Source organism: Lolium rigidum, chromosome 6, assembly GCF_022539505.1.
Source record: "Lolium rigidum isolate FL_2022 chromosome 6, APGP_CSIRO_Lrig_0.1, whole genome shotgun sequence".
Classification (NCBI taxonomy): domain Eukaryota; kingdom Viridiplantae; phylum Streptophyta; class Magnoliopsida; order Poales; family Poaceae; genus Lolium; species Lolium rigidum.
In genome coordinates, this window is record NC_061513.1 from 339,049,714 (window position 1) to 339,076,678 (window position 26,965).

At 44.4% G+C, this 26,965-nt stretch overlaps 3 protein-coding genes across 3 annotated transcripts; 2 read left to right on the forward strand and 1 right to left on the reverse strand.

Moving 5' to 3' along the window:
* The first annotated feature begins 1,335 nt into the window (after nt 1-1,335).
* LOC124662077 (mitochondrial-processing peptidase subunit alpha-like) lies at nt 1,336-6,177 on the forward strand. The gene is made up of 13 exons (XM_047199964.1): nt 1,336-1,438; nt 2,405-2,653; nt 2,748-3,044; nt 3,135-3,302; nt 3,394-3,561; nt 3,657-3,737; nt 3,852-3,918; nt 4,308-4,402; nt 4,514-4,586; nt 4,657-4,727; nt 4,796-4,845; nt 5,597-5,709; nt 5,798-6,177. The coding sequence occupies exons 1-13, from the start codon at nt 1,403-1,405 to the stop codon at nt 5,848-5,850; spliced, it is 1,521 nt and encodes a 506-aa protein (XP_047055920.1). The 5' UTR covers nt 1,336-1,402; the 3' UTR covers nt 5,851-6,177.
* An 11,105-nt stretch (nt 6,178-17,282) lies between these two features.
* LOC124659382 (ATP-dependent 6-phosphofructokinase 6-like) lies at nt 17,283-20,773 on the forward strand. The gene is made up of 11 exons (XM_047197274.1): nt 17,283-17,693; nt 18,108-18,154; nt 18,254-18,293; nt 18,368-18,568; nt 18,916-19,128; nt 19,218-19,286; nt 19,380-19,509; nt 19,631-19,671; nt 19,766-19,990; nt 20,105-20,308; nt 20,429-20,773. The coding sequence occupies exons 1-11, from the start codon at nt 17,460-17,462 to the stop codon at nt 20,642-20,644; spliced, it is 1,620 nt and encodes a 539-aa protein (XP_047053230.1). The 5' UTR covers nt 17,283-17,459; the 3' UTR covers nt 20,645-20,773.
* Nucleotides 20,774-22,270: 1,497 nt separating this feature from the next.
* Nucleotides 22,271-25,548, reverse strand: LOC124666714 (serine/threonine-protein kinase Aurora-2-like). Its single transcript, XM_047204043.1, has 9 exons — nt 25,480-25,548; nt 24,792-24,902; nt 24,025-24,171; nt 23,832-23,927; nt 23,653-23,748; nt 23,473-23,569; nt 23,252-23,369; nt 22,799-22,871; nt 22,271-22,672 (listed from the first exon to the last, which is right to left on the reverse strand). The coding sequence occupies exons 1-9, from the start codon at nt 25,513-25,515 to the stop codon at nt 22,571-22,573; spliced, it is 876 nt and encodes a 291-aa protein (XP_047059999.1). The 5' UTR covers nt 25,516-25,548; the 3' UTR covers nt 22,271-22,570.
* Nucleotides 25,549-26,965: the final 1,417 nt, after the last annotated feature.

Here is a 26,965-nt window from a genome sequence, read left to right on the forward strand (position 1 = left end):
AAACACAACAGGATTCTAAAAGTGGAAAATTGCTAATTCTGGATGCAAGGGAATCAGCCGTGACAAAGTTGTCTTCAGATAAGAATCCTCCTCGGTAAGAAATTCTATTGACAATGCACTGACACCAACAAAACTAGCCAAAGGTGCAACATGCCTTACTATAAATAAAATATAAAAAAGATTCCTCACAAAATAATAGTATATGTGAAATAAGCTGACTAGCAGTTTGTAGCAAGCAATATAATAAAAGATCATACAAATGCACTCTGGTAGATCACCAAGTCCCTGGCACCAACAAACAAAATGGGTGGGAACAGTGGCCTGCATCCCTAATATGCTAACGTGATGTGATCAAATATAAGAGCAAACACAGCTGCTGAAAATATCTTGGACAGTACAGAATTCCCCCAATGACCAAGCACCTTCAGACAACTACCCTACACATACACGGAACGCATTTGAAATAAAATCTGGGCCACGCAAAACTCTTTGACCTGTATAGTTGTATCCGCATCCAACAAACCCTGCAGCCCAGCAGGCAGCTTGGACCATTTGACAACCATGTAGACGACAGTAGGAGACATCTTCAGTTCAGACTTCAGAGAATCTGGTAGCTGAACTAGCTGCTACTCTTCCCAAACGGAGAACGGCATTCATCAACCAGTTGGACTACCTACAACCAGCCCAACTCGACTGCACCGGAACAGAGAACAACCACCGAACAATTTCGCCAAACAGGGTTGCGATTTGCAAAGGCAACAGAATCCGCAATATACCAAACGCAACAGGTCAGAACACATGCAATATACCTAATCTGCATTCGGTCAAACAGTTCACCTGCTCGGCGCCAGCCGCGGCGGCGGGCACCACCGGAAAACCCCATTCTCCTCCGCGCGCGGAGCGGTGCAAGGTACTCCCCGGCCAATGGCGCGTGATCGAAGCCAATCGCTTCGCCCAATTTACCACGTCCATCACCGCCGCGCGCGGACGCGTTGTGAGCAGGCCTCCCTTGTCGCCGACGGAGACGCAGAGCGCACGCGGCGGCGGTGATCGCGTCTGGGTGAGCGCGGAGACGGAGAGGCGTTTTTTTTTTCGGATCACGCGGAGCGGCGGTTGGGGATTTGATGCGCGGTGCGATGTCCTGGCCGCGAAATGAGGCTAGGTCAGCCCAACGCTTTGCGCCGGCCCGGCCCAATAAGGACGCCTAAGATGGGCCGGCACGGCCCGTTAAATACTGCCCACGAATTCAGCTCACCCACTGCTATATGCATAACCAGTCTCTCGAATTGTCGCCTTCCACTTGTCCCACGGTCTCCGTCCCCATCTCCGCCTCCGCCGCTCCCTCCGCAGGCGCCGCCGGCGACCACTCCGTCGAGCGAATCCTCCGCAGGCGCCGGACACCATGTACCGAGCCGCCTCCGGCCTCGGCGCCCTCAAGGTCAGCCGCCCCTCGCCCTCAAGGCGTCACCTCCCCTCCCTTCCCTTCCGTTTCGCTAGATCTGATGCCTCCGTGGTGCCCATCCCCCCGCGATGCGCCCGATCCGAACGGCCGCAGCCCATGGCCGCGTCGCGGTTGATACTGACCTAGCCTCCGTGGTTTGGTCACGCGGATTCGATAGGTGGGCGTGTAGTGGAGCCATTCTGGACGCTGCAAGTAGCAATCGTCGCTGTCTGAATGTTTATTTATCCTCGTATGTTGAATTGAGAAACCATGGATTTGAGATGCGACGATGAGTGTTTGTTCAGTTTGTGACGTGGCATGGTTTCATGTAATTATGAGAGGAAGGGTGATCTCTACGGTCGTCTGCAAAGGCATGCGAATTGGCTTATGTTATTAGTGAAACGAGATAGTTCTGATATTGCCAGGTTTCTCGTTGGCTCTGTTTCTTCAGAATTTCACGAGCTCAACAGCTATAACTTTTGTGCTTCACCACGTTAATGACATAGCTTTGTTTTGTCGTTCATCTTTGTGTTCTGCTTCATGAGCTCTTGTTTTGTGTCCAGGCTGCATGTAGTCAAACGTATGATTTCGAAGAGCTTTTCTCGAAATTGGAAATGCTTGTTAAAGTCCCTTTGAACAATTAGTTTTGTATTTATTTAATCAGTATTATCTTAATATAGAGAAATAGAAGTAGTCTTCTGGAACCATCAATGTTTATTTTGAATGCTCATGATGTATTTGCTTCTTGTAATGCTTTACTGTCGCAGCAAGTAGTGTTGGGCTTACTAGTTGGGCCCATGAAATGTTTTAGTCACGGGTAGAGCCATAGCCTTGCATTTAGATAACATCTATACAGGGATGCAGAAAATTTCGTCATTGAGAAGCTCTGCCATGTGATATTTTACTACAATAACGAATAATCAACAAGCTGCTTACAAAATATCTATTGTTTACCACTTGCAGCAGCGTGGGGCGGATGCTCAGATGTTGAATATCGCAATTAGGTCTGCTAGCACAAGTGTTGCACAGCGTTCATCGGGTGGTGGCTTCCTAAGCTGGCTCACAGGCGCACCTTCAAATGCATTACTCCCACCTGACTTTGCACTCCCAGGAGTCACCATTCCTGAGCCGCTACCCGACCATGTGAAGCCTTCTGAGACAAAAATCACAGCACTCTCAAATGGTGTCAAAATTGCATCTGAGACATCTCCGGTATGTGTTCCTTATTTCTTATAATCTAGCTATTTCATGCATGTTCCTCATGGTGGTCGTTTAGTGATACCTATGTTTTGTATCTCTTCTCTAGGGATCGTCGTGTTCCGTTGGAGTTTATGTCAACAGCGGGTCTGTCTATGAAGCACCTGAAACACTTGGTGCCACTCAGCTGTTGAAGAAACTGGCCTTTACTACCACTAGAAACAGGAGCCAGTTGCGTGTTGTGCGTGAAATCTGTGCTATAGGTGGTAATGCCAAAGCATCAGCTAACCGTGAGCTCACGAGCTACAGCTATGGGGCTCTGAAGACTTACATGCCTGAAATGGTTGAAGTTCTTGTTGATTGTGTTCGGAATCCTGCTTTTCTTGACTGGGAAGTAAAGGAAGAGGTATTTCATCTTAATATTATGCCCTTTTGCTCTGTACTGTAGATGGTTGGAATATGTTATTTGCTGAATGCTAACTTATTGCCTTCGTAGATAACAAAACTGAAGGCAGAGCTTGCACAAGCTTCAACTAATCCAGAAAGTTTCCTCTTGGACGCCCTTCATTCTGCTGGCTATTCTGGGGCTTTGGCAAACCCATTGATTGCCTCAGACGCTTCCATTAGCAGATTAAATACAGATGTTCTGGAAGAGTTCCTAGCTGTGAGATTCATCCCACAAATCCTTTTAGTAGTATTGTTGTGTTGGTATTCTTGTTAACATGCTATTTGTATTTCTGTTTCATGGATGCCAGGAGAACTACACCTCCCCTCGAATTGTTCTAGCTGCATCTGGTGTCGACCATGATGAACTTGTATCAATTGCCGAACCTCTCCTCTCTGACATTCCCAATGCAACTGGAACAGTAAAGCCAAAATCTGTCTATGTTGGTGGAGAATATAGACGTGCAGCAGATTCATCCGTATGTTTTATGGTTTTGAGCTACACATTAGTCATTTATGTGATGTCTTTCATCATGTATCTTTGTTCTTACTTTGGTTTCTTCTCGAAAAATAGAACACAGATATTGCTCTGGCTTTTGAGCTTCCTGGTGGATGGTTGAAAGAAAAGGATTATGTTACTGCATCAGTTCTCCAGGTTCATGATAAATATATGCTTTAAGTTGCATTGATAATTTTATTCAACAATCCATTTACTGATTTCATGCAGCATCGTGGTCTAATATAAAAAGAGCTATTCTGTTTTTTACAGACACTTTTGGGTGGTGGTGGTTTGTTTTCTTGGGGAAGACCTGGAAAAGGCTTGCATTCACGCCTAAGTAAGCAGACATATTCTACAGTTTGACACTCAAGCTTTGGTTATATCTGTGGGGAACTCTGCATACTTATGAAAAAATGAGAAACAATGAAACTTATATTGCCAATAGCACATATTATTTAATTATCTGACTGGGTGATAGTTCATATGATTTGCTCTTTGGGCCAGCTATTCTGTAAACTGTAAACCATAGATAATGTAGGTCAGCTAATAGTCAAATCCTTTTTCTGGCAACCATTCTAGGTTATAGCTACTATTATTTGCAGTGTAATGCCAACGGGCTTTAAAAAAAATTCTATTCAGATTCTGATAGCACCACAAACTATCTTGTATCTGTATTAGTAATCACGTTAGTGCCTTAACCGTGGTATACTTGTATGCTTTGTACAGATCATCTTGTAAATGAATTTGACCAAATCAAATCAATCTCTGCTTTCAAGGATGTTCACAGTACCACTGGCATTTTTGGAATTCATACATCAACTGTAAGTATCATTTGCAATTGGATAAGCAAAGCCTGTTATGCATAGTATTTTCATTTTTAGCTACGGAGTATTGTACTTTGACAACTGACAAAAATATAATTTCATAATCAGGCTGCAGCATTTGTTCCTAAAGCTATTGACTTAGCAGCCCGAGAACTCACTTCCCTTGCGACTCCTGGTCAAGGTACCTTAACTCTCCTATATTGACTCATCAGTCATAAGTTGCTTTTGCCTGAAACTTTTTTTTATTACAGTTGACCAGGCCCAGCTAGATCGTGCTAAAGCAGCAGCTAAATCTGCAATCTTGGCAAGCCTGGAATCAAAGGTATGCATGCTCGTGTGATATTTCTGTAACTGTGCCTAATGATCTAGTACTAACAATTCAACTCACAGGCATCAGCAACCGAAGATATGGGGCGCCAAGTTTTGGCATTTGGTGAAAGGTACAGTTGTTGAACATTTATGCTAAACTGCAACATTTGTCATGGTGCCTATGCTTCTATTCCCTGCAAGGCCGGGAATATGCATAAGTTTAAGCAATGCTCGAGATACTCTGCAATTATACCTGGTTCACAGAATATTGACATTTTAATTTATAGCACGTATTGTAACCATATTAGATACCAAGGAGCCCTCTTTACCTTAGATATCACTGTTGGTCAGTACTTGGGTTGTTCTTTAGAAAAATGGGATGCATACTTTTTTTTATATCCGTTTGACAACTGCAAGATATCTGGAGAAAATCAGGTTTTACACATGGCTATTCTCTTTAGCCAACCCTATGATACTAAGAGAAATTATCTAAATTACTGGTAGCAAATAGAAGTAAAATGCATGTTTTGATGTTAACAAGATCTTTAGTGACTTGGTGGGTTAGGAACATCTTTGCCCCCACAATATTGAGTGCTATCTGATGTTTGAAATGTGTAATTGCACTGTGGTAACAGAACATGTGCTGTAATGGTATCATGAACTCACAGCCCCTTTTTGAAGCCAGTAAATTTCCCACGCATAATGAATGGAGAACCTTGCTCATCCAAGTTCGTGTACTTTTTACTGGATGTTGGTGATAAGAAAAATAACTCCACAATTTGGTGTACTATTTCTGCATCAATCTGTATAATGTTTGCCAAGTGTAACATTTGCAGCATGTAGCTTTGCACTGTCTGACACTTGTCATGTAAAACCTTTCAGGAAACCTGTGGAGAACCTTCTGAAGATTGTTGATGGTGTCACTCTGAAAGATGTGTCAACTCTCGCTGAGAAAATCATCTCATCTCCCTTGACAATGGCATCCCATGGAAACGGTGAGCTTCCTCATTTGTTACCAGCCATCTGTACATCAAGTGTTTTGACTGCACTGTTTCTAATTAATAGGTTCCCTTTGTTTTGCAGTTCTCAACGTACCAGCATACGAGACCGTGCGCGGCAAGTTCAGCTCGAAATGAGTAGCCTTCTGGACAAGTTAACTGTTGATATTTTCCTCTGAGATCATTTGCGGTCAATTTTCACAGAAAATAAGAAACATACAATTTTGATCATTAACTCCTACTGTGGGGCGCATTTGGGGTGTTATTCTTTTGCAGAACATGTATCCACTCGAGTTGGTGGTGTAATGTTGTTCCCATAAGTTATGCGCTTGTAAATTTAGTCAAATCATGCATGGTCCTCTTTCGGTGGTAGTCCGGAAGAGTGTACGAAATGTTCCTCCACTTTTTTTTTTTATAAATCGTTGAAACTAGTGTTGGAGAGTGGAAATGAATAAACATTCTGCCTCTGTTCTGGATTTTGACCGACCAGTTTGTCTGTCATGTTTTTCGTGATTGGTTTCCTTAATTTGAGTCGGTCAAGACATGAAGCAACTCAGAAGTCGGAACTCTTCTAGCAGCTGCTGCGTTTTTCTCTTTACTAGCATCCTTGTGGACGTGAAATAATTGCTACGCATCTGGATGCAACTGACCGTGACCTGTGCTGTGCTCACTTGCTTGGCAATCATCTGACCGAGCTATTGAACCTAGACTGGAATTTTTGGAGCCGAAACTTCTAAGATGGTTTCCTCGAGGCGAAGCAACAACAAAAAAAGACAGAGCGTGCTTGACTTGCAGCACGTCAAAGCTGAAATGACACAACTGGAACTTGCAGTTTCCAGATATCCAAAACGTGTGGTTTCCCTGCCTGCCTCCTGGTTTCTCCCAGCCGTCGTTTTTTGACCCCTGAGCTCGCTCGAGGCGGCTGGAAGCTCAGGCCAGCAGCCGGTGGTAGGAACCAACTTGGGAACGAGGCTGGTCGCTGCCGCCTCCTCTGCTGGGCAGCGGTTGGCAGTTGGCCATAGCACATCGGTCATCGGCTTTGACTCCACGTACGGCCGCAAGAGGATGGGAAGCGCCGGCGTTTTTCCGCAGTGCCAACGAACAACAGCCCATCGTGGTTTCGAGATAGGGAATCCGTGGACGTCCCTAGTCAAAGATACTACACGCGGCTCCCAGGCCTACTGATATAATGATAGCCGCACCAGCTTATCTCCATGCATGCTTTGTACTTCCTACATTTTAGATCTCAACTTTTTTCTAAAGTAAATGTATCTATATTAAAATATATCTATATATATATATATATATTTTTTTTACGGGTATATCTATATATATTTGTATCTAGATAAAAGTGAGGCACTTAGTTTAGAACCCATGTAGTAGTACCGAGTGGCACGGTGTGTTTGAAGCTTTTATTGTGTGCTGAAACTTTGCATGCATGTTTGGCTACCTTGCAATCAAGCCGTCGGTTGATTTCACCGTAAGATACTGTTGCACTTAACAGCTCCTCAGACAGATAAAAAAAATTACTACTACTCCCTCCGTTTGGTAATGTAAGACGTTTAAGCAAGCTAGATTAGCTAGCAAAAATGTCTTACATTTATAAACAGAGGGAGCAGTGGCGGAGCTGTAGCAAGAATGCTGGGCGGGCCAGATGCAGAAAAGCCTTCATTTTTCCCCTAAACGAAACCTTTCTTGGGCCGGCCCAGCAAAAATAACAAAGGGTTGTTCAGACTCTGGGCGGGCCATGGCCCAGGTTGGCCCCAACGTAGCTCCGCCCCTGAGAGGGAGTAGATCATATTCTAATGGAACGTCGGAGGACAGACACACACCTAGCAGTTCATACGGCTACTCTCGCAAAACCTGCCTCCTTGATTTCCTCCAAGATACTTCCTCTATTTTAGATTATACTCACTCCTTCTCAAGTTAGGATGTCTATACTACCTCCATTTCAAAGCTTAAGGCTTATATTATTTTAAAAAAATCAAACTATGTCAAGTTTGACTAAGCTTTTACCAAATATCATTAAGATGCAAAATACAAAATTAATATTATTAAATAGATAATGAAATATATTTCCGCATGGTATCTTCAAAATATTATATTTGTTGATAGATTGTTCTAAAAGTTTGGTCAAACTTTACTTGGTTTGAATTTTTTTTAAAAGACTTAAGCTTTGGATGGAGGTAGTAGTTTTCAGTTAAAGTTGAATTTTTTGAAGTTTGAGCAACTATTTACAAAAAAATATCAACATCTAAAACTTTAAAAATATTAATTTAGAATTATAAATGTTGACTTTTTCCTATATACTTGGTCAAACTTTGAGAAGTATGAATTTATCTAAATATTGCAAGCATCCTATTTTGGGATAGAGGGAGTAAAACTAGAAGACCAATTCGCTAACACCAAGAAAATTTATAACTGAGAGAACAATAAATAAAAGAGAGCTTATAATTCCCGACAATTTTAAAAAGCTCTTTGGCCTTATAATCCCGAAAGGAGGAACTATAGTGTGGTGACCATCTTACTACGTACTAGAGGTAGTGGCGGACCTATGTTGGGGTAAAACCGGGCCATGGCCCGCCCAGCCCAAGAAATTTTAGCCTATATGCTTGTTAAATTTAGCCCAATAATAGCCCATTTTACCCATCTAGTGTATTTGCCCGCCCAATATTTTTGGCCTAGTTCCACCGCTGACTAGAGGAACTATGTACTAGAGGCTAAGAGTGTGGTCTGTCGTGACCATCTTACTAATTAGTACTTCCTCCGTTGAATATTAACCGTTGCAGATTTGTCTATATACTCATGTATATAGACGTGTTTTAGATGCAGATACATATATATGAATTTAGATAAATCTGCGACAATGGAGATAGTGATATATGCATGCGGAGGGAGGTGGATATCGTGTTTCAAATTCCTACTCACCTGGTTGCAATAATGAAATCATGCTTTAAGATAAAGAGACCCTTTCATTATCTGAAATATCACTGTTTTTTTTTTGACCTTCTGAAATATCACTGTTGATTATATTTACATTGTATAGGCTTTGCCAGGAACAGACGATAGGTCGGTCAGTTATTTTATGCAACTGAATTTTTTTATATCACTGGAGATCTTACAATTCTAAAATGTATCGAGGAGGTTGCATGCACTTTTGCATCGACTAATCCTACTTTATAACGTACTGCGATGACGCGTTTATATTCCATACAGTAGTCAACAGAAACAAGAATTTGAAGTCGCCCTGAACAAGCGAATTAATTTCGAGTTGGGGATTAAACTAGTTAATGATGTAGCCTGTTTCCAGAGTGAACAAATAATAACGATCTCCATCAGTTTGTATTAGAAAAAAAAGATCCTACGCTCACACCTCGACAAGAAGAAAGGGAAAAAGGGTCATTTGACAGCGCAAACCTTGCGAAATTTAGAAAGTCTGAACATCGTTGCAGAAAGCAGCAAGGATTATTTTACGCCGCATTATGCTATTTTTGCTGACTCCATCTATCTACGAAGGGTGCAATTTACTGTTCAAATAAATTAAGATTGTCTAAGTGCTGTATGTATGGATCGATGTAACTTTCATGTACTGCGTCATCCATTGGTACACACCTTGATCGAACTTTATAGCTTGGATCAAATCTCTAGCCAATGCATATACAGAGATGAAGATGGGAAAGAGATGAAGGTAGGTCACGGACATGGAGAGATACTACTAATGAAAACATGCAACTTTTACAAGTTGGTGTTTGCTCCTTTCGTTTGGTATATTATATTATGATGATCTCCTCTAATTAGATGTGTTATGTGTACCCCTTGAGCTCTCGTTGGAGTCTCAGGTAAGCCAATGAGCAATGGGCAACTTCGACTTTGCCACTGATTAACAACTCATTCTGTGCTCCAATAGAAGGAGCATTTGAATCTTACTTTCTTGATACCATCGGTATCTGTCTCTTTCATGAGCAAAGCAAAGTGAGGAACCAATGGCCACCAAGTTTTTGGAGGCGGATACCCCTCAAAATTATTTTCTCCTCCCGGCCGGACACTTTCAGAATATTTATATGCATGTTTCTTAATTGTATTCACTGATGTTACTTAAGAAAAGTGTTCCCTGATGGTCAACTATGAAAACACCACACATGTTTCGCTCGCATTCGTTGAACGCCTGATGTTTGAGTTAGTAATCCATCAAACCTCGAGCCTTTTCGTCTAAAAGAAGTAATCCATCAAACGACCCAAGTACAAAATGAGCAGATGGTTTGTGGAATATCCAGGAGTAGAAAATGAACATGTGGTTTGCGGAAAATGGGCTAACGAATTTCCCTCTTACGTAAACTGTGCCATATGCTATGCACACATATTTATGGCAGAAAAGAAAAGAAAAAAGGAAATGGCAACATGTGAAAGAAACTAAAACGAGTCCTGATAGTTTTTATTTTTTCTCCGAATGAGTACACGCACCCTTAAGTTCAGGCATAGTTGGCCACCGGCCAACACGCTAAACCGCTAACCCATCCCTACAAAAAGCCTGCCCCGTAGAGATATCGTTAATTGGATCCCAGTATAGTAGTACGGTACTGTGTTGAAAGATCAATCTTTAATAGATTATGCAAAATAGGGCACTCCAAAATAGTTTTGGGGCACCTCTTTTAACTTCTAAGGCATACAATTTTATTTGGGCATACAAGATGTAAAATAGGGCAACTGATGGATTTTAGATGATGTAAACTAAGGCATGTCAACCACTTTAAACTTGCATTTGGACACTTCAAACTTGGATTTCAACAATTCAAACTTTCACGTGAACAGGTACCTAGACCCAGGAAGAGGCGATCTCAAGGAGACTAGGGTTCCTAGCCGCCTCCCGCCAGCGCCGCCGTTCTACCTTGCTTCTGTGGCCTTCGGGCCATGGAGGCGGCGTGGATCTCGGCCCCCGTCGGTGGGAGAGCTCCGTTCCCCTGGTTTTTAGGGTTTTTGTTTGGCTAGGCGGCGTTCAGGTGGTGGCAGCGAAGTCTTCTCCAATAAAGTCTCCCCGGCTTCAGCCCCATCTCGACAGCGACGTCGAGAAGCTTGTGGGAGTGGTGTGGTTCTCGAAGATTTCTTCTAGCTGGAGGATCTCCAGATCTTCATGGAGCTTCATCGGCGGTTAGTCCTTCTTCTTCGTCTCCGAGATGGATGTGGTTTTCTTGACCCGTTCGGCGAGTTCCCGTCCGCAACCAACAACGCCAGGCCATCTTAGGGAGGAGCGGCAGTGGCGGCGAGCCGTCGACACGATCTAGAGGTTGAAGACGATGGGCATCTCAAGAGTTTCATTGTAATTTTCGTTTTTGTTGAGGTGCTTTGTATTGTTCGATATTTCTCTTAATGCCAGAGTTTTATTTGCAAAAAAACAATTCAAACTTTCATTTCAACACTTCTAATCCATTTTGACATTTTGATAATTCAAACTCGACTGCGATGATGCATAGAACTTGACATCGACATTACATAGATCGACTCATACACTTCATATATTTCGACACACACCGACAAACACTAGACCTCGCCACTGGCAAACACTAGATATGTCGACAACGACAGTCTACACACCCAACACTAGATCATCCCAGAAGTTGTCATCATCATCGGATGAGGGCACCAAGCTCATCCCAAAAGTCATCGTCCGAGGAGGAGATGTTGACGATTGTGAGGCCAGCCTCTCCTTGGGATGTCGATGCTCGCTTCTTCTTCTCTGCATCCCTCACAACATAGAACTCCAACACCGCTTGCACGAGCTCTGGGTGCTTAGGATGAAACCTCACCATGGCCGCCTCGTCGGACTAGTGGGTCCAAAGTTGCAAGAATGTGTGGCAATTCTCCCTCTCATGTTCGTGGGTGACCATCCGCACCTCGAGGGCGAGAAAGTCGGACTCCCGCTGACTCTTCACCTCGGGGAAGTTGAGCTCCGACTGTGGCTAGCTGAACCTCCACGTCGTCACATCGCATGAGGGTGCGGCAAGCTCCGGCGACACAAAGGTGTTGATCCACCAACGATGGACGTGAGCCATTATCTTGGCGGCATCGAATGCCGCAGAAGTCCATTGATATCTTGATAGATGTGGCATGGTGTGATTCGTACGAGAATCGCCGCGAATCTTGGGGGGGGGGGGACTTGGTGACGGCAGAAACACATGGAATCAACGGCGGCGTGGGTGGCTGAGAGGAGGCAAGATGCGTTTAAGAATGGTTAGGCGACACGGGGCGGTGTGTGGTAGGGAAAATCTGCAGCACTTGTGAAAAAAATTGCAACACCAAATGCCTATAGGGCATCTGTTGGAGCAGTTTTTTTTTTGTTTTGCCGTAACTGGTGCAAAAGTTAATTTTTAGGACCCCACCTCCTATATTATGCATCATTTGTTGCTCTCACCAACTGTCATCTTTTTTCTTTAACTTGTAACCAGCCGTCATCTTAATATAATCCTTCAAAAACCAACCGCACAAGCTAGCCACAACCAAACATCCGACACTAGTTAGGCACCACAAGAATATCCCATGGAATGTTGCCATGCCTCCTCATGTCGCCGTCTCACCCTCCCAAAACCCACCGGTTTGCAGGCATCCCATGCCGCTGCCCATTGTCGATCAGCTTATCACAAACCGGGTGAGACCGTGAGAAGCTATCACGGCACGGGGGTCTCTGGTTTTGCCTCGAATCCGCTGCCTTTTCCCCATTTTTCCCTAGTGATTGCTATCGATCGTGACCGGAGAAGAAGCTAGCAGCAGAAAGGAAAAGTGGGGAGGACGAGACGCATCATGGGCGTAGACTACCTAGGAAAAAAAGAAGGGGTGGTCGGCCGTGGAACGTGTGGATAACTTTCCGTTCTGTGGAGTCGTCTATGTACGTGGCCGGCCGGTGGCTCCTCTAGCTCGACTTTCCCCGTTCGTGTACTTTAACCTTCGTTTTCACGTCGGATAAAACTTTCTGGTTCATATCTGTCAAAACGCGTCTCAGAAAGAAAAAAATGTCGTCAAAGCAGCCAGGCCGCAGTTACTTTTATTTTGGCGGTTTCATAGCCGCAGTTAGCTTCTTTTGTGTGCGTGAGAGAGATCTTTTGACTTGCGAAAAAACAAGTCCATTACGGGAGAAATTGTCGTGTGCTGGGAGATTTGAAAAGAACGCAACGGTTTTCGCAATGTGGCCATATGGCCGACGCCCAAGAAGGTTGAAAGCGAGTGGCAAACTGGACACTTGACTGTACAAAGTTCTTGAGGTGCATTATCGTTATAAGTAGTATTTGTACTCTCCTTTTTTCGCCGTTTTCTTGTGTCTCATGTCCAAAATTTCTCTTAGTTAGTCAAATGAGGTGAACATCTCGCCACCATTTCAGATGAAAATCATACTTACATTGACAAAGCTAAAAAAAATTATACTTGCTACCTATCATAAAGTTATTCTACAAGTAAGAAAAACTAATTACAATGTGATCATATAACAGTTCATGGACAAGAGTAAATAGTATGTGGTTCATGCGCACATGTTTGTTTTTAGAAGCTACCTTTGCATGGCCCGTCATCGCTTGTCGCACATCATCTTGTACGTCTGTATGAGATCATGCTGCCAAAACACGACCGTGGCAGCAGATCTAATGACGCACGGCGATATATACATGATATTAAACTGCATTTTGAAGTTTTTCTGTTGTTATAATGGTGTAGAGGTGGAATGTTCGAGTCATTCACACCGGCTTAGACATCGGCAGTAGCATTTCGGTAATCCTTTGTTTATAAAGAAATAAACTTAGAAGTACATATAATATCTAAGACAGTTCACATGGCATGCACATGTGTTCGTGGAAATGTGGAATACTAGGTAGTAGTTTCTTTACTCTACTTTAAAGGGGAGAAATTCCGGTGTACCGTTGCATGCGTGGTATACCGCCTAGCTTGGTGCTCAAGTTATAGCCTACAACGTTCAAAGCGATCGAGCACACAGAATGTTAATGCCTTAATTACTAACTTCCTTCACCATATAACCTGGCGTGGATTGGGAAAGGGGCAAACTAGACCCCAATTAGGCAACTACAAATAATAACAACAAAATATCAGCGGCACAACGTATTCATTATGTCTCCTCTAGCAATACGGACTACATATAAGGATTGAAATGAGCGATCCGACACATTAAAAATAATTTGAAACGGACCGATACTAATTTATGGATGCCTAATTCTTGCCAAGCAGACATTTTTGTGGCAAATATAGGAACCATAATCCACAATCGCGAAGATAAGTACTTTTATCTCTTAAAACTTGAAGGTTCCGCCGGTACGCACTGGTGGTGCAGAGAAGGTTGAGGCGCTTATATGTTTGGGGCGTGTACAATGCAGTGTGCTTAGCAAGGTATTCATAAAAATGAACAACCGTTTTGTTCTCTAGAACCAATGTTTGTTTTTATAGCACATGTGTCTAATTAAGTACATGACCAATAAAATAAGAAATTAGTGCTTAAGCAAAGTCCTTCTATTTTTAAAAAGGGGACTTGCAATGCACATGTCTTTAGAAGTGGTGTACTGAAAGAGAAGTTTTTCATGGTCGTGATAGTCGAGATCGAACATTCTATAGTGGTACTCAAAATAAAGGAATGCCACCGATTCTGCTCAGCTCGAACTAAGGGAATGTGACCGATCCAGATTCTTGTCCGCGTCCTAATTTCAGGGTTTAAAGGTTCCAAGATATAGTCTATCCGGTGGCTTGTGAGCTTCTTTTTATCTGACTCTTGAAGTATTTTTTTCAAAAAGGAGGGGCATTTGATGTACACACCATTGTGTTGCAAAGTTTGGAAGTGACCTGACTAGCTTAGCAAGGAAGGCCATCTACTTGGTTGCGGTGCATTTAGCTAATTGTGCCTTTGTGTTGAGCTTGTTATAGTTTTACCGGCTACTTCCCATGACCACAAATACAAGGCATGTTTGGCTTTTTCAAAACTTAAATCCATATTAGTATAAAATTTCATGCCATATAGTTCCAAACATACTTGTAATCGAAGTACTAAAATCTAAACTATACACATGCCTATGCAATCTGATATTTTCATGCGAGGATGTAATTTTTTTTCAACAAAACTCTTTTATTCAACCAAGAAAAACACGCCCCTATTTTCTTCTTCACAAAATAATCAAATGAACATCAATGATCCTTTGTTGCAATTCTCCTGAGATGTTGGAGCACAAGAAGTTTGTCTCCTCGGTGTATTTTTTAAAGTGCAAGAAAAATTAATCATGTGGTGTTTCAAACAATGAATATATACACTTGGAGGTTTGTAGTATTATGGGAAATAAACAATATGCAAAAAGCAAGATGCATATTTTGTTTTTTTAAGTTGCATTATGGAGTTGTTGTAGTCAACAAGGCCTGCCTTTGTTGCGAGTCCGTGACGTCAATAGCCACGCTGCTAAGACCCCCACGTGTCATGCACCAGACGGAAGCTACTAACGGCAATAATGTGACCTTGTTTATCTCTCTGGCGCAGCCAACACCAGCCAAAACAAAATAAAAACGGAAAATGAGCAGGAGTGCCATTTTGTTCGCACAAAGCCACATCAAAAGGCCCGTATTAACCGCATAGAACAATCCACTTATTTTTGTTCGTATTCACATGCAAAGTGGGCTGGTCCGAAGGTGTCGAAATCAACGAGCGGATGGCGCAAAGAAAAAGGTGAGAAAGATAAAGAAGTGGTCGGAAATAAACAAGTTTTGTTACGATTTGAAAACACCTTTTGTTTAGAGATTTTCAATCCAAAAAGTAAATAATGTACGAGTTGGATCCCGTGCACCCCACCTGTTTGTTTGATGTCTCTAGGTGTGATGACACGTCACGACGATCCATTTGGGAATGGACCTGGCGTTGGGAGAAATTACACAAGTGATGCCATTTTCATTTGCTAATCCAACCAGCATATGCTTTGCCAGGTCGAGACTGTTCGGTGATGTGGGTCCCAGCGCGGGAGAGACTTTGGCCGGTGGGCACGTGAGCCAATCTTTTCAGGATTTCCAGTTATGCCCTTCTGTTCTGTTGCAAGTGTTGTGGCGTGAGCACGCGGAGTTCTTCTGGTCCCACCGGTCAAATACTAGGAGCGCTACATGGTTCGATCAAGTCCATCGATTTTTAATTCGTTCGACGTGGTAAGTATCATGCTTTGCACGTTAAGCAAATCTCCCTACACACTTTGAAAATTGCAATGTCGATACGTGTATACAATCTGGGCACTAGTGGGTGGCCACGTTTCAGTCATAGAGTGTTTGTGTTCACTTCATCATCTTAAGATCTATCGGATCAGTTTTTAAATTGAATCTCTTGAATATGTTCAGAGAGATAAGATGTGTGTATTCATAGAGCTAGGTACATGTACATATTTTTGAACGTTTGTGTTAAAATTGTTTTTAGCAACAAAATATCTGAGCACTATGCACGAGGTTTGAACGTGATTGTTTTTTTATGTACTTGCTACCCTGTGCAGGAGACCAGCTCTCTCTCCATTCCCTTCCTCTCGTCTCTACCGCCCTCTTGAGAATCGACAAAAGGATCTGGTTCGCTCCCCTCTCCTGGAATCAAGGTGTAGAAAATCGAGAAAAACAAACCATGGTTGGATGGCCGAGTGGTGTTATATGTTTGGACAAACAAGTTTGAGAGAGAAAACGTTTCGTCCCAGACTGTCTCCCAAGGGCGGACTCGGGGCGATTCCTGGAAACCCTAGACTCTAGCGCCCCCTCCTCCCCCTCTGCCGCTATCGTTGCAGGACATCGGGTAAAGCCCGCGCGGTGCTAGTGGCGGCCATGCCCGTATCTGCGCACTTGGAGAGGAGGCACGGGGATCTCCTCGGTCGGCCGTGGTGCTCCCGGGTGGCGGCGGAGGTTGTCCCCTACCGCGTGGTCGGCTGTTCGGCCGCTCCTCGTCCCTAGCTGCCTTCACTCGATACCGTCGGTCTTCGTTACTTGGCCCACGGTGAGACGGCTGTGGTGATGGCAAAGAACGTGGTGGTGCGAGTTGGTGGGCAGCGAGGTTGACGGAGCATCGTGGAGTGTCCGGGATCGTGGTTCTCTAGGGGACGGGAGAAATCCTTGTCGGATGATCGGCCCCGACGTAGTGATTTTTGAAGGGCGCTGGGGCCCCCTTCCCATCCCCCCTCACCGCGTAGCGGGAGAAAACCAATTAATGTGTGCATATGATTTTTGTTTTTGATGTTGTGCTTGTGGTACACCAACATAGCGGTAATTGTGAGAAATTTACCATAACAACATAGACGATTTCATTTCAGTGCACATATTTTTTCCCAGCTGAAAAAGAGCAACTAATAAAGTGACCTAACAGAAGCAGAAAATCGTCTACACCCTAGAGTACGGTACACGCCGCATTAGTTGTCCCGTGGTATAATTCCGCCCGGCGACATTTCTTCTCGCGCAAGACCAGGACGAAATGGCAGACCCGTAAATAGTCCGAAACCCCGCTGCCCCTCGCGGGAACCCCGCGAACCTTCCCACCTCTCTTCTCCCCTCGTGCAGCCGTCCCTCTCTGTCGCCGCCGTCAAAGCTTAACGGCGGCGCGCGATGGCTAATCCCGATATATAAACTCCCCCGCGGCTCCTCTCCCCTCCCGCCACACACCAAGAAGATCGCTCCCAATTCGCGGATAAGCTCTCTTGTTAATCGCGAACCTTTTCTTTACTTTCTGTCCTGCCTCCTCGTGGTTACCGACGGGGTCCCTCCCTGCCATGGAGTCCGTCCGCGTCGCCCCTGCTCCCGCGGCGGCGGCGGCGGCGTTGGCGGAGCAGAAGCTCAAGCTTATTGAGCAGAAGACGGAACCTTTGCCCCCCGCCGCCGCCGCCGCCGCGAAGGCGCCGGCGTCGGCGTGCAAGTGGGCGATGAAGAAGAAGCTGGTGGGCGGCGACGCCGGGTACGTGCTCGAGGACGTGCCCCACCTCACCGACTACCTCCCCGAGCTCCCGGTGCGTGCTCCCTGCTGTCTCGCTTTCGATCGGTTCGTGTTTCCCGGTTGTCAGTTTTCTTGATTTCCCGTCGTGGAGTTGAACTTGAACTTTCAAGTTCTTATACTTTTTGGCGCCGTTTCTGTGGATTTGCCGCTTCTGTTGTTCAGTAATTTAGATCAGGAAATTTGCGAGTTCTAGCTCGGATTCGAGGATGAGCTGATCACACCATGCAGTTCAGTTGCTCCGATGATTTTGAAACATAGGGAAAATCGATCATTTATTCCAGTAATTTCCTTTTTCAAACCTACAGAAATCGATCGATCCCCCGAAAAAAAAACTGAAAATTTCAATTTCGGAAAGAAAGTGCTCTGATTTGTACAGTATCCTTGATGAATCAATTGCTCACCCGTTGCTTCTGTTGCTGATCTGCAGACGTACCCGAATCCCCTGCAGGACAACCCGGCCTACTCGGTCGTCAAGTAAGAATTCTCCACCTTTTCGTGCCAGCAACAGTTGAGTTCCCTTCCAAACACGTATGTTTGCCAAACCTGACCTTTCTTCCACGTGTTCTCCTCCAGGCAGTACTTCGTCAACACGGACGACACCGTCACGCAGAAGGTGAGAATTTTTCTGAACGCGATAACCGTTGCAGGGTATTAGTCTGGTGGCTTAAACTCTGTGGATTGTTGCAGATTGTTGTTCATAAGACTAGTGCGAGGGGCACCCATTTCCGCCGCGCCGGGCCGCGCCAGAGGGTCTACTTCCAGTCCGATGAGGTGAACGCGGCCATCGTCACCTGCGGCGGCCTCTGCCCCGGGCTGAACACGGTCATCCGCGAGCTCGTGTGCGGCCTGTACGACATGTACGGTATCACCAGCGTCGTCGGCATTGAGGTGAGGACTTTCGTGGTGCTCTCGTTTGTTCTGGATGTGTAATTTACAATGTTCAAATTAGTACTTTAGGTAATGCTTTGTTACGATGCTAATGATGCTCGGTTAGTTAATTATAGTGACTGGTTCCGACTGCTTATAGAAATGTACTGTAGTTTTAGATTTATTAGAACAAAAATGTCTGAGAACACAATACTGATCGTGACACCAATAAGCATTTTTCGCCGCCACTAGCAAACAACTTGATGCTGCTCATTAGTTAAGTCTGAAAATAACACTAACATTTGGCATCCGCTATGTTGATTCTGTTTTTTGTTTTTTAAACTTTTTTCTGGATGTGCAATGTGCAGGGTGGATACAAGGGTTTCTATTCACGAAACACCGTCACATTGACACCGAAATCGGTGAATGACATCCATAAGAGAGGGGGAACCATTCTGGGAACTTCAAGGGGAGGGCATGACACTGCCAAAATTGTTGATAGTCTTCAGGATCGTGGTATTAACCAGGTCTACATTATTGGAGGTGATGGTACTCAGCAAGGCGCTTCCGTAATATACGAGGTAACAGGGATTGCTACTTCATGAAGCTCTCAATCAGATGCACAATGCTACGTCTTGTCTCACACACAACTGCTTAAACTTCATTTCAGGAAGTCCGTAGACGGGGCCTCAAATGTGCAGTTGTCGGGGTTCCAAAGACCATAGATAACGATATTGCTGTACTTCCCTCTTTCCAGTGCCCCTGCGTTTGTATACAAGAGTGCTTGTCTTTCACATTTGGTTCTGACTTTGATGATGCATTTTCCACACAGGTGATTGACAAATCTTTTGGATTTGACACTGCTGTGGAGGAGGCTCAAAGAGCCATCAATGCTGCGCATGTCGAAGCTGAAAGTGCAGAGAATGGCATTGGTGTTGTGAAGCTAATGGGTCGCAATAGTGGTATGTCTCTTACCCTATTATTATAGACTTGCAGTTACATCTTCAAGTAGTACCTGCTCCAGCATTTTCTGAAGTAATGTGGTTTTAAGTAAATAATGAGTTTTAAATTCTACTGATGCAGGGTTTATCGCCATGTATGCTACTCTAGCTAGTCGTGATGTGGTACGTTGTTATCATCCTATAAGTTCATCACAATAATCAACGTAACAGTAGTGCTGAGTCTAGACTGACCACTTTGCTCTGCTTGTAATCTCAGGACTGTTGCTTAATCCCAGAGTCACCATTCTACCTCGAAGGAAAAGGAGGCCTCCTTGAGTTCATTCAGAAACGGCTCAAGGACAGTGGTCATATGGTCATTGTGGTTGCCGAGGGTGCTGGCCAAGATCTCATCGCCCAGAGCATGAATTTTGTAGACACTCAGGATGCTTCTGGAAATAAGCTGCTTCTGGATGTTGGCCTTTGGCTATCCCAGAAGATCAAGGTCAGATTTCTGGTCCAGACTTTCATGTCCTTGTCAATGTGGGGACAAACGAGGCTCTTTATGAGACATGATCTTATTCCTCCACTGAGTTGCTTGGTTTTCTTCATCATGCAGGATCATTTCAAGAAGAAGACCAACTTCCCCATAACTCTCAAGTACATCGATCCGACATACATGATCCGTGCGGTCCGATCAAACGCCTCTGACAACGTCTACTGCACTCTGCTTGCACACAGCGCCCTCCATGGCGCCATGGCAGGGTACACTGGCTACACCGTCGCGCCCGTAAACGGCAGACACGCTTACATCCCGTTCTATGTAAGTCCAGGAAACAGTGATCATCAACCTTGCGTTCAGTTGAAGTCTTATAAACCTTATGCTGATACTTGCTAAATAAAACTTGTGCCGATAGCCTGAAACTTTTGGTAACCTATGCAGAGAATCACGGAGAAGCAGAACAAAGTCGTGATCACTGATAGGATGTGGGCGAGGGTTTTGTGCTCCACGAACCAGCCTTGCTTCCTGAGCCACGAGGATGTCGAGAACATGAAGCACGATGACGACGAGCGCCACCACCTCCACAACACGCAGCTCCTCGACGGCTCCCCGGCGAAGTGCTCACCTGAATGTAATGGGTCAGCAGCTGTAGTGTGAGAAGCACAAGATAATTTAGATGGATATATATTGAGCATGTGTGTAATTAGAGCTATCCTTTTTTTAGTTTGCCTTGTAGAGAAACTTCTCCAGAGAATTTATGTATAATACAATAAGGGTTCTCCACCATAGTAATCTCTTGTGGTAGAAGGTCATTTTTGGAGACTTGCTAGAAGGTCAATTTTGGGTGCGTGCTCAGCAGCTCTTTTCGCAGCAGTTAATCCCTGATTCTGTTGTAAATTTACTGAAATGAACACTTTTATCATTTTACCCTACCCAAGGTTAAATTTGTCAAGCAAAGTAACTTTTTCGTTGGATCACACTGTAAAGCTCTTCATCAGATCAAAAAGACAAAGTTGCAAAACTGATCCAATCTGAAAGCACTGGCGATAAGGACGAGTCAGCAACGCAGGCTCAGGCTCGGGGGAACTGAATTCAGTCTTGAATAGGTTAGAGCAAATTCACACCGCGTTGATTAAGATGGAAACGCGTAGTTACAAGGACCTGAGGATCTCCACTTCTGAATTGGAGATTGAGGAAGCCAAGAAGGCGATTGGAGGGGAATCCAAGGGGAGAGGTGAGATGTCGCCGATCATTTCCACTTCCACCTAGACAAAATTGGCCCAAGGGATGGAGACAAAATTTCAGGCAAGTCGTATCAATTATATTTTATTACTTACAGTTAACTGTTTGACAACTCTGTTTTACTTGTGTTACTTCTGCTGTTCTGTTCTGGATGCTACGGTACATCCTACATGGTTGGTGAGCTGGAGATTCTGCCATGGCCTGATTGTCATGGTGGCAAGCAAGTTAGGTTTGTTTTTCTGAACGGAGTTTGAGTTGTTGAGTCGTACAAGTGCTATTTGAGCTATCTGACAAGGATTTTCTCTTGTGAGTCTCACTACGAAAACAAGAAGAACTGTAAGCAGCGAGGATAAAGCAAGATCATTTTCCTCACCCCTATTCTCTCTCATAGACATATCATTATCATTCTTCTTGTAAATTTACTAAACTTAACACTTTTTTTACGGAATAAACTGAACACTTCTAGTGGAGATACTTTGTATCGTTTCGTTGGTGTTGCTCTCGAGAGTTTGAAAAGGGAGAAACACTGATTAAATCAAATCACCTGAGATTGAGCCTTTTTATTCTGAATCTGGGCTATCTGGAAATTTATTTATTTCGATCACCTGAATCACAGTTAGAATGCAGATAACATGCCAGCTGCGTTGATTAGCCTGAAATGAACAAACACATACATGAACTGCAGAAACCTCTTAAAGATATAGACCGGCTTATCCTGCCTAACAAGAGAAATGAGCAGGATACACATTCACAACATACGCTTGACACTACAAGTTAGCTTCAGGATCTTCACCGAGAAAAGTAGAAGCTAGCATCTGCGCTGATTGCCAAATGAACTGCAGAAACCACTTAGACAAAAGACCAGCTGTCCTGTCCAACGAGATACAGAGTAGGATACACATTCACAACACATGCTTGGCACTACTGGTAGGATTTCAAAGAGAACAGCTGAAGCTTGAACGAATGAACATTATCAACATTGATTAGCCTGTAATGAACAAGCGCATAAATAAACTGCAGAAACCTCTTAAATATATAGACTGGCTGTCCTGAACAACAAGAGATACAGAGTAGGATACACATTCACAACAAATTCTTGGCACTACTGCTACAAGTAAGCTAGCTTCAGGATCTTCAAAGAGAAAAGTTGAAGCTTGAATGAATGAACATTATCGATGCAGCTGCGATCGGGAGCAACAGCACAATGCCACGGCTAACAAAAGCCCGCGGCCGGGAGCAACATCACTACACCACGGCTAACAAAAGCCAGATATGACAACAATGAGAAGAATTCAGGGGTGCTCCAGGGGTCCTCCTTGAAGTGATTAGTCGAGCCAAACTCTACCCTCTGTACACGCCTGAAGGGTCGGCGTTTTGGACGATCCAGGGGTGCTCCAGGACCTTATGGAGGGGAAGCCGATGCGCGGAGTTTTTAACAAGCATCTGCAACAAGTCCAGGACAAACCAGTCATGAGATGCTCTCGTCACTTGTCATGAGATGCAACAAGTCCAGGACAAACCACCTCTTACTGCAATCATGATCTGAAAGAAGGCCATGAACTAATTTACCTGTGAAATGAGGTCCTTGGCAGCAGTAGAAACGAATGGTTTCGATGGAAATTTCAGGTCAACTTTCACTATCCTGGATTGTAAAAATAAGGCAGCTTATAAGAAAAGTACAAGGCCCAATGGGAGCTAAGTAGAGTTGCATGGAAGTGACTAGTCTCTCAATCACGACGATTTAAACATGTGACCCAGTCAAAAGAAATCTATTACTGATGATGGATACCAGGAAACCTGAACCTAAAAAAAGCATGCCTAGCCATGCTAATCAATGATCAATGTAACATATGTGTGTTTCATGTAGAAGCACCATACATAGCATTTGCTTAGCAGTAGAAAGCTAAAGCACTTATGACAGAACATGTAGCTCACTTAGAAGAAATTATAAAGTACGAGGAAGCAAGATTCATAAGAACATTGAGTCAAGAAAGTAAAATCATAGCATTCATCATGAGTTACCTTCGATATGTTTCGGAGTGCTCTTTGGCTTCAAAAGGTGGGAGACCATAAAGGAACTCATAACATAGGATGCCCAAGCTCCATATGTCTACATGGTAATCATGTTCCGTCTTCTCCACTGGACAAATTGCAACAAGTTAAGAGGCAAGAAAATGCATATAGGAAAATTCAGGGTATTTGGTTTCTCAATAAATCAGTTTTGGCATGGAAGTATTAAGTACCCATTTCAGGAGGCAGATAATCTAAAGTTCCACACATTGTCCTTCTCCGGTTAAAGGTATGAACAGACCAACCAAAGTCCGCAATCTTCAACTCTCCCTGTCATGAAATCATATGCATATGTAAATACCAGAGAGAGTACTGTTCCAGATCACAAAAAACGAATAGAACAGTGCAAATACCTGTGCTCCAACTAAAAGGTTTTCTGGTTTAATATCTCGATGAATCACATGCTTCCCATGTAGATAGATGAGGGCTCGTGCCAATGATGCTATGTACTGAAAACCAGGGAATCAGTTAGTACTTGGAACAGTGGGTAAAAGGTACATTTACCATGAAACACAATCAAAGAGATGCTTACGGTTGCTGACCGCCTTTCAGAGAAATGCTTGCATCTCTGCAACTCCTTGTAAAGCTCACCTTTCGCAGCATGCTCCAAGATCAGGTACACACGGGTCTGCAAATTCCACATGGCAAAGAACTCACGATAAGAATGAGAGGACAAAATGAGGAAAATAAAGCTTCTCTGTACTGTAGTTGGGCTAATCAGGGACCTGATCATAAAAGTACCCATATAGGCGAAGAATATTGGGGTGCCTAAGGTGACTCTGTATCTCGACCTCACGCCGCAGCTGATGCTCCACCTGAGATTGCTTCAACTGATTCTTGAAAAGAACTTTCAATGCCACAATCTGATTGCTCTGTTTCCATAGGAAGAAAATGCTGTAAGGCTTGAGTATTAACAATTCCAAACGACATTAAAGAGCTACCACATTCAACATGTTTGCTATGATCTAGGTAATCCTGCGATGTTTAAGAGAACATGTAGCCCCATACAATGGAATTGTGCTATGTATGAAAAGTGTTCATGAAACGGGTACCTTACCATGCATGATGTCAGAATTCTACAAAATAGCTAGGCAGCTACAACTAGAAGTCAAAAGTAGGCAACAGATAGCATATATATTAAACTTTTGGCCTCAACATGTATATTACTGTGTGTTTCGTAATTCTAAACCCAAAACGCACACATGTGGACCGATGGCATTAAATGCCATGCTTAGTCGCAGAACAGATAGATCTCAGCTCTAACACCTACAGTAACGATCTAATCAGGTCCAGGCGTCCATCAATGGCGAAACATAAAACCCTTCAATGGAATCATGATTCTGAGTTAACCTGCCTACTACATAGAGAACAAAGGAGTAACATTACAGCACTTGAACAATGAAATTACAACATAATACATGCTACGATTACTGACGGGATAAATGGCATACAGCATATTACTGGCGAGATAAATGGTGTAGAGCATTCTTACTCTCTTTTCCCTGGCCAAGTAAACATGGCCGAACTTGCCCCTCCCGAGTGCTTTCCCGACGTCGAAGTCAGACAGCACCCACCGCTTGTCCTCCTGCGAATGCTGCGTAGCCTACAGGGAGGGAGCCGACAAAAAGACACCATTATTTATAGCTCCATTTCACCGGAAGAGCTTAGTATGCTGGTGCATCTGAAAGTGGGCCAAACGATATAAGACAGCACAAATGCATCTTTTACCATGCAAACCGTAACGGGAAGCTGAGAACCCAAAATGCAATCTTGAACCGAACAAAGAAAAGAGGGCCTGGATCCTTTCTGCGGCTGGCTGACGTCAGCTACCGATCTAACCCTAGCATTAAGGGGAATCGTGCGAGATCAGATCGCCGCTCGATTCGAGCAAGGCCGCGAGTAAACGGCCACCCCCCAAGAACTTCCGGGCGGCGGTCCGTGGCCGAATCCCAAGAATCCGCCGCTACGGACCCAGCACCCCCATGATTTCCCAAAAGAACCGCACAGATTTTTGTCGCCCCTGGGGAAGGGGGAAGGGGGCTCCTAGTCTAGGGTTTGTGTCGCCTCCGGAGTCGCCCCTGCGGAGCGACCCGCTGGAAACGCGCTTTGATTTAGAACCGCACAGATCTGGCAGGGGTTCCCGGAGGAGGGGAGGGATGAGGGTGAGCAAGCAGACGTACCTGCTCCTCGGAGTGCGAATCGGTGGAGATCGCCATTGCCGGCCGGCTGGCTGGCTGTGGAGCGGTGGAGCGCAGGGGAGCGGTGGCCGAGCGGCGAGGCGAGCTTGGAGTTGGGGAATTTCTGGATCGCAGTTTTTGGGTGGGGGTTCAATTAAAGGCTCTGTGGGAGAGGCCTCAACGGTCGGATTATTCTTCCCTGCCTACTGGCCGAATGCGTGCGTGCGACTCACGTGCCAGCCGTTGAAAACTCGAAATGGGCTCAGCAAAAACTTTGAGGCCGCGATGCTGGGCCTTACGGAAGAGCACGCAGGTACAAATGCTCCGTATGTTTCAAAATTTGAGGTGTATTTTAAGTTTTGACCATAGTTTTGAAAATAAATCTGCAATGATATCCTCGTAATAAAAAATCCAATATTTCACTCTCAAGTGCTATTGTGAGTAAATCATTATGTTTTTTTTGTTGTGTCATCATAGTACGCATATAGGAATCCAATAGTATCAATTTAGAGAAGTTAAGCTCTCCATGAATGGTCAACAAAACTCTATACGCAATACTTCCATTGGGAAAACAACCATGTGACTTTAAAAACTCTAGAAGCTCAACACACGTTGTATTTTCTTTTGGGCTGAAATCTTGAAGAAACTTTATGGGCCCGAGTACAGCTGGGTCCCATCTAATAGTTGTGTGCCTTTCTGTCTGCTACGCTACCAGTATGAGTATACCAGTTGCATGCCCGTTTTCAGCACGAGACTACTAATAGCAGCGCGGGCGTTCAGATGGGTGCGCTGCCAATAAGTGTGCCCCTCTAGCGTTTTCCCTACTACTGACGTGGTGATGCTTGTGATCGGCTTGAACGGTGGTGCCATGGTGGCGTCTGGGTTCATGATCGCCGATGTGTCGATGCTTGTGAACGGAGGTGCCATAGTGGTGTATGGCTTCGTGATCGTCGACGTGCTGATGCCTGTGATGGGTGAGGTAATATCACCATGTTACCATATAGATGAGGCTAGGAAAAACATGCGGCCAACCAAATAAAGTGGCACTTGGGTATCAACTAATGCAATCCAGGCTACCAAATAAAGTATCTTTTTAGACTTGGAGCCCGTATGGAATGAGATGTGCATTTTATCTCACTGCGCCAGTAAGACGAAAAACCCACCCAGACTACCAAACAGGTCGACAATAATTATTGCACGATGGTGCCTGGCCACGTGCGCTTTTTTTTTGTTTTTTGTTCTGCGTTCGTACCTAGCCTAAGGCGCTAGTGTTAGAGTATCTCCAGTCGTCTCCCCGACGAGGCCTCCATGACGCTTTTTTTTCATCAGGAAGGATGAAAACGCCCAGTCGCGCCCTCTGCTCCTCGTTTTCGTCCGGATTTGGCATTTCATCCGTCCGGAGAGCCCAGACCATCCCCCCCCCCCGAGGTACGCTGGGACTCTGAACGAGCGAAAAGCGGCGACGGGCCCGCTCTATTGGCGAGAGAAT

Excerpts from the sequence above, each read along its gene's own strand:
- LOC124662077 (XM_047199964.1), top strand. The coding sequence starts at position 1,403 with ATGTACCGAGCCGCCTCCGGCCTCGGCGCCCTCAAG. Across the intron at positions 4,587-4,656 it reads CCTTGCGACTCCTGGTCAAG|TTGACCAGGCCCAGCTAGAT; the intron begins GTACCTTAACTC and ends TTTTTATTACAG. Across the intron at positions 4,728-4,795 it reads TGGCAAGCCTGGAATCAAAG|GCATCAGCAACCGAAGATAT; the intron begins GTATGCATGCTC and ends TTCAACTCACAG.
- LOC124659382 (XM_047197274.1), top strand. The coding sequence starts at position 17,460 with ATGGAGTCCGTCCGCGTCGCCCCTGCTCCCGCGGCGGCGGCGGCGGCG. Across the intron at positions 18,569-18,915 it reads CCAGCGTCGTCGGCATTGAG|GGTGGATACAAGGGTTTCTA; the intron begins GTGAGGACTTTC and ends TGCAATGTGCAG. Across the intron at positions 19,510-19,630 it reads GCTAATGGGTCGCAATAGTG|GGTTTATCGCCATGTATGCT; the intron begins GTATGTCTCTTA and ends CTACTGATGCAG.
- LOC124666714 (XM_047204043.1), bottom strand. The coding sequence starts at position 25,515 with ATGGCGATCTCCACCGATTCGCACTCCGAGGAGCAG. Across the intron at positions 24,172-24,791 it reads ACTTGGCCAGGGAAAAGAGA|AGCAATCAGATTGTGGCATT; the intron begins GTAAGAATGCTC and ends CTATGGAAACAG. Across the intron at positions 23,370-23,472 it reads TTATCTGCCTCCTGAAATGG|TGGAGAAGACGGAACATGAT; the intron begins GTACTTAATACT and ends CAATTTGTCCAG.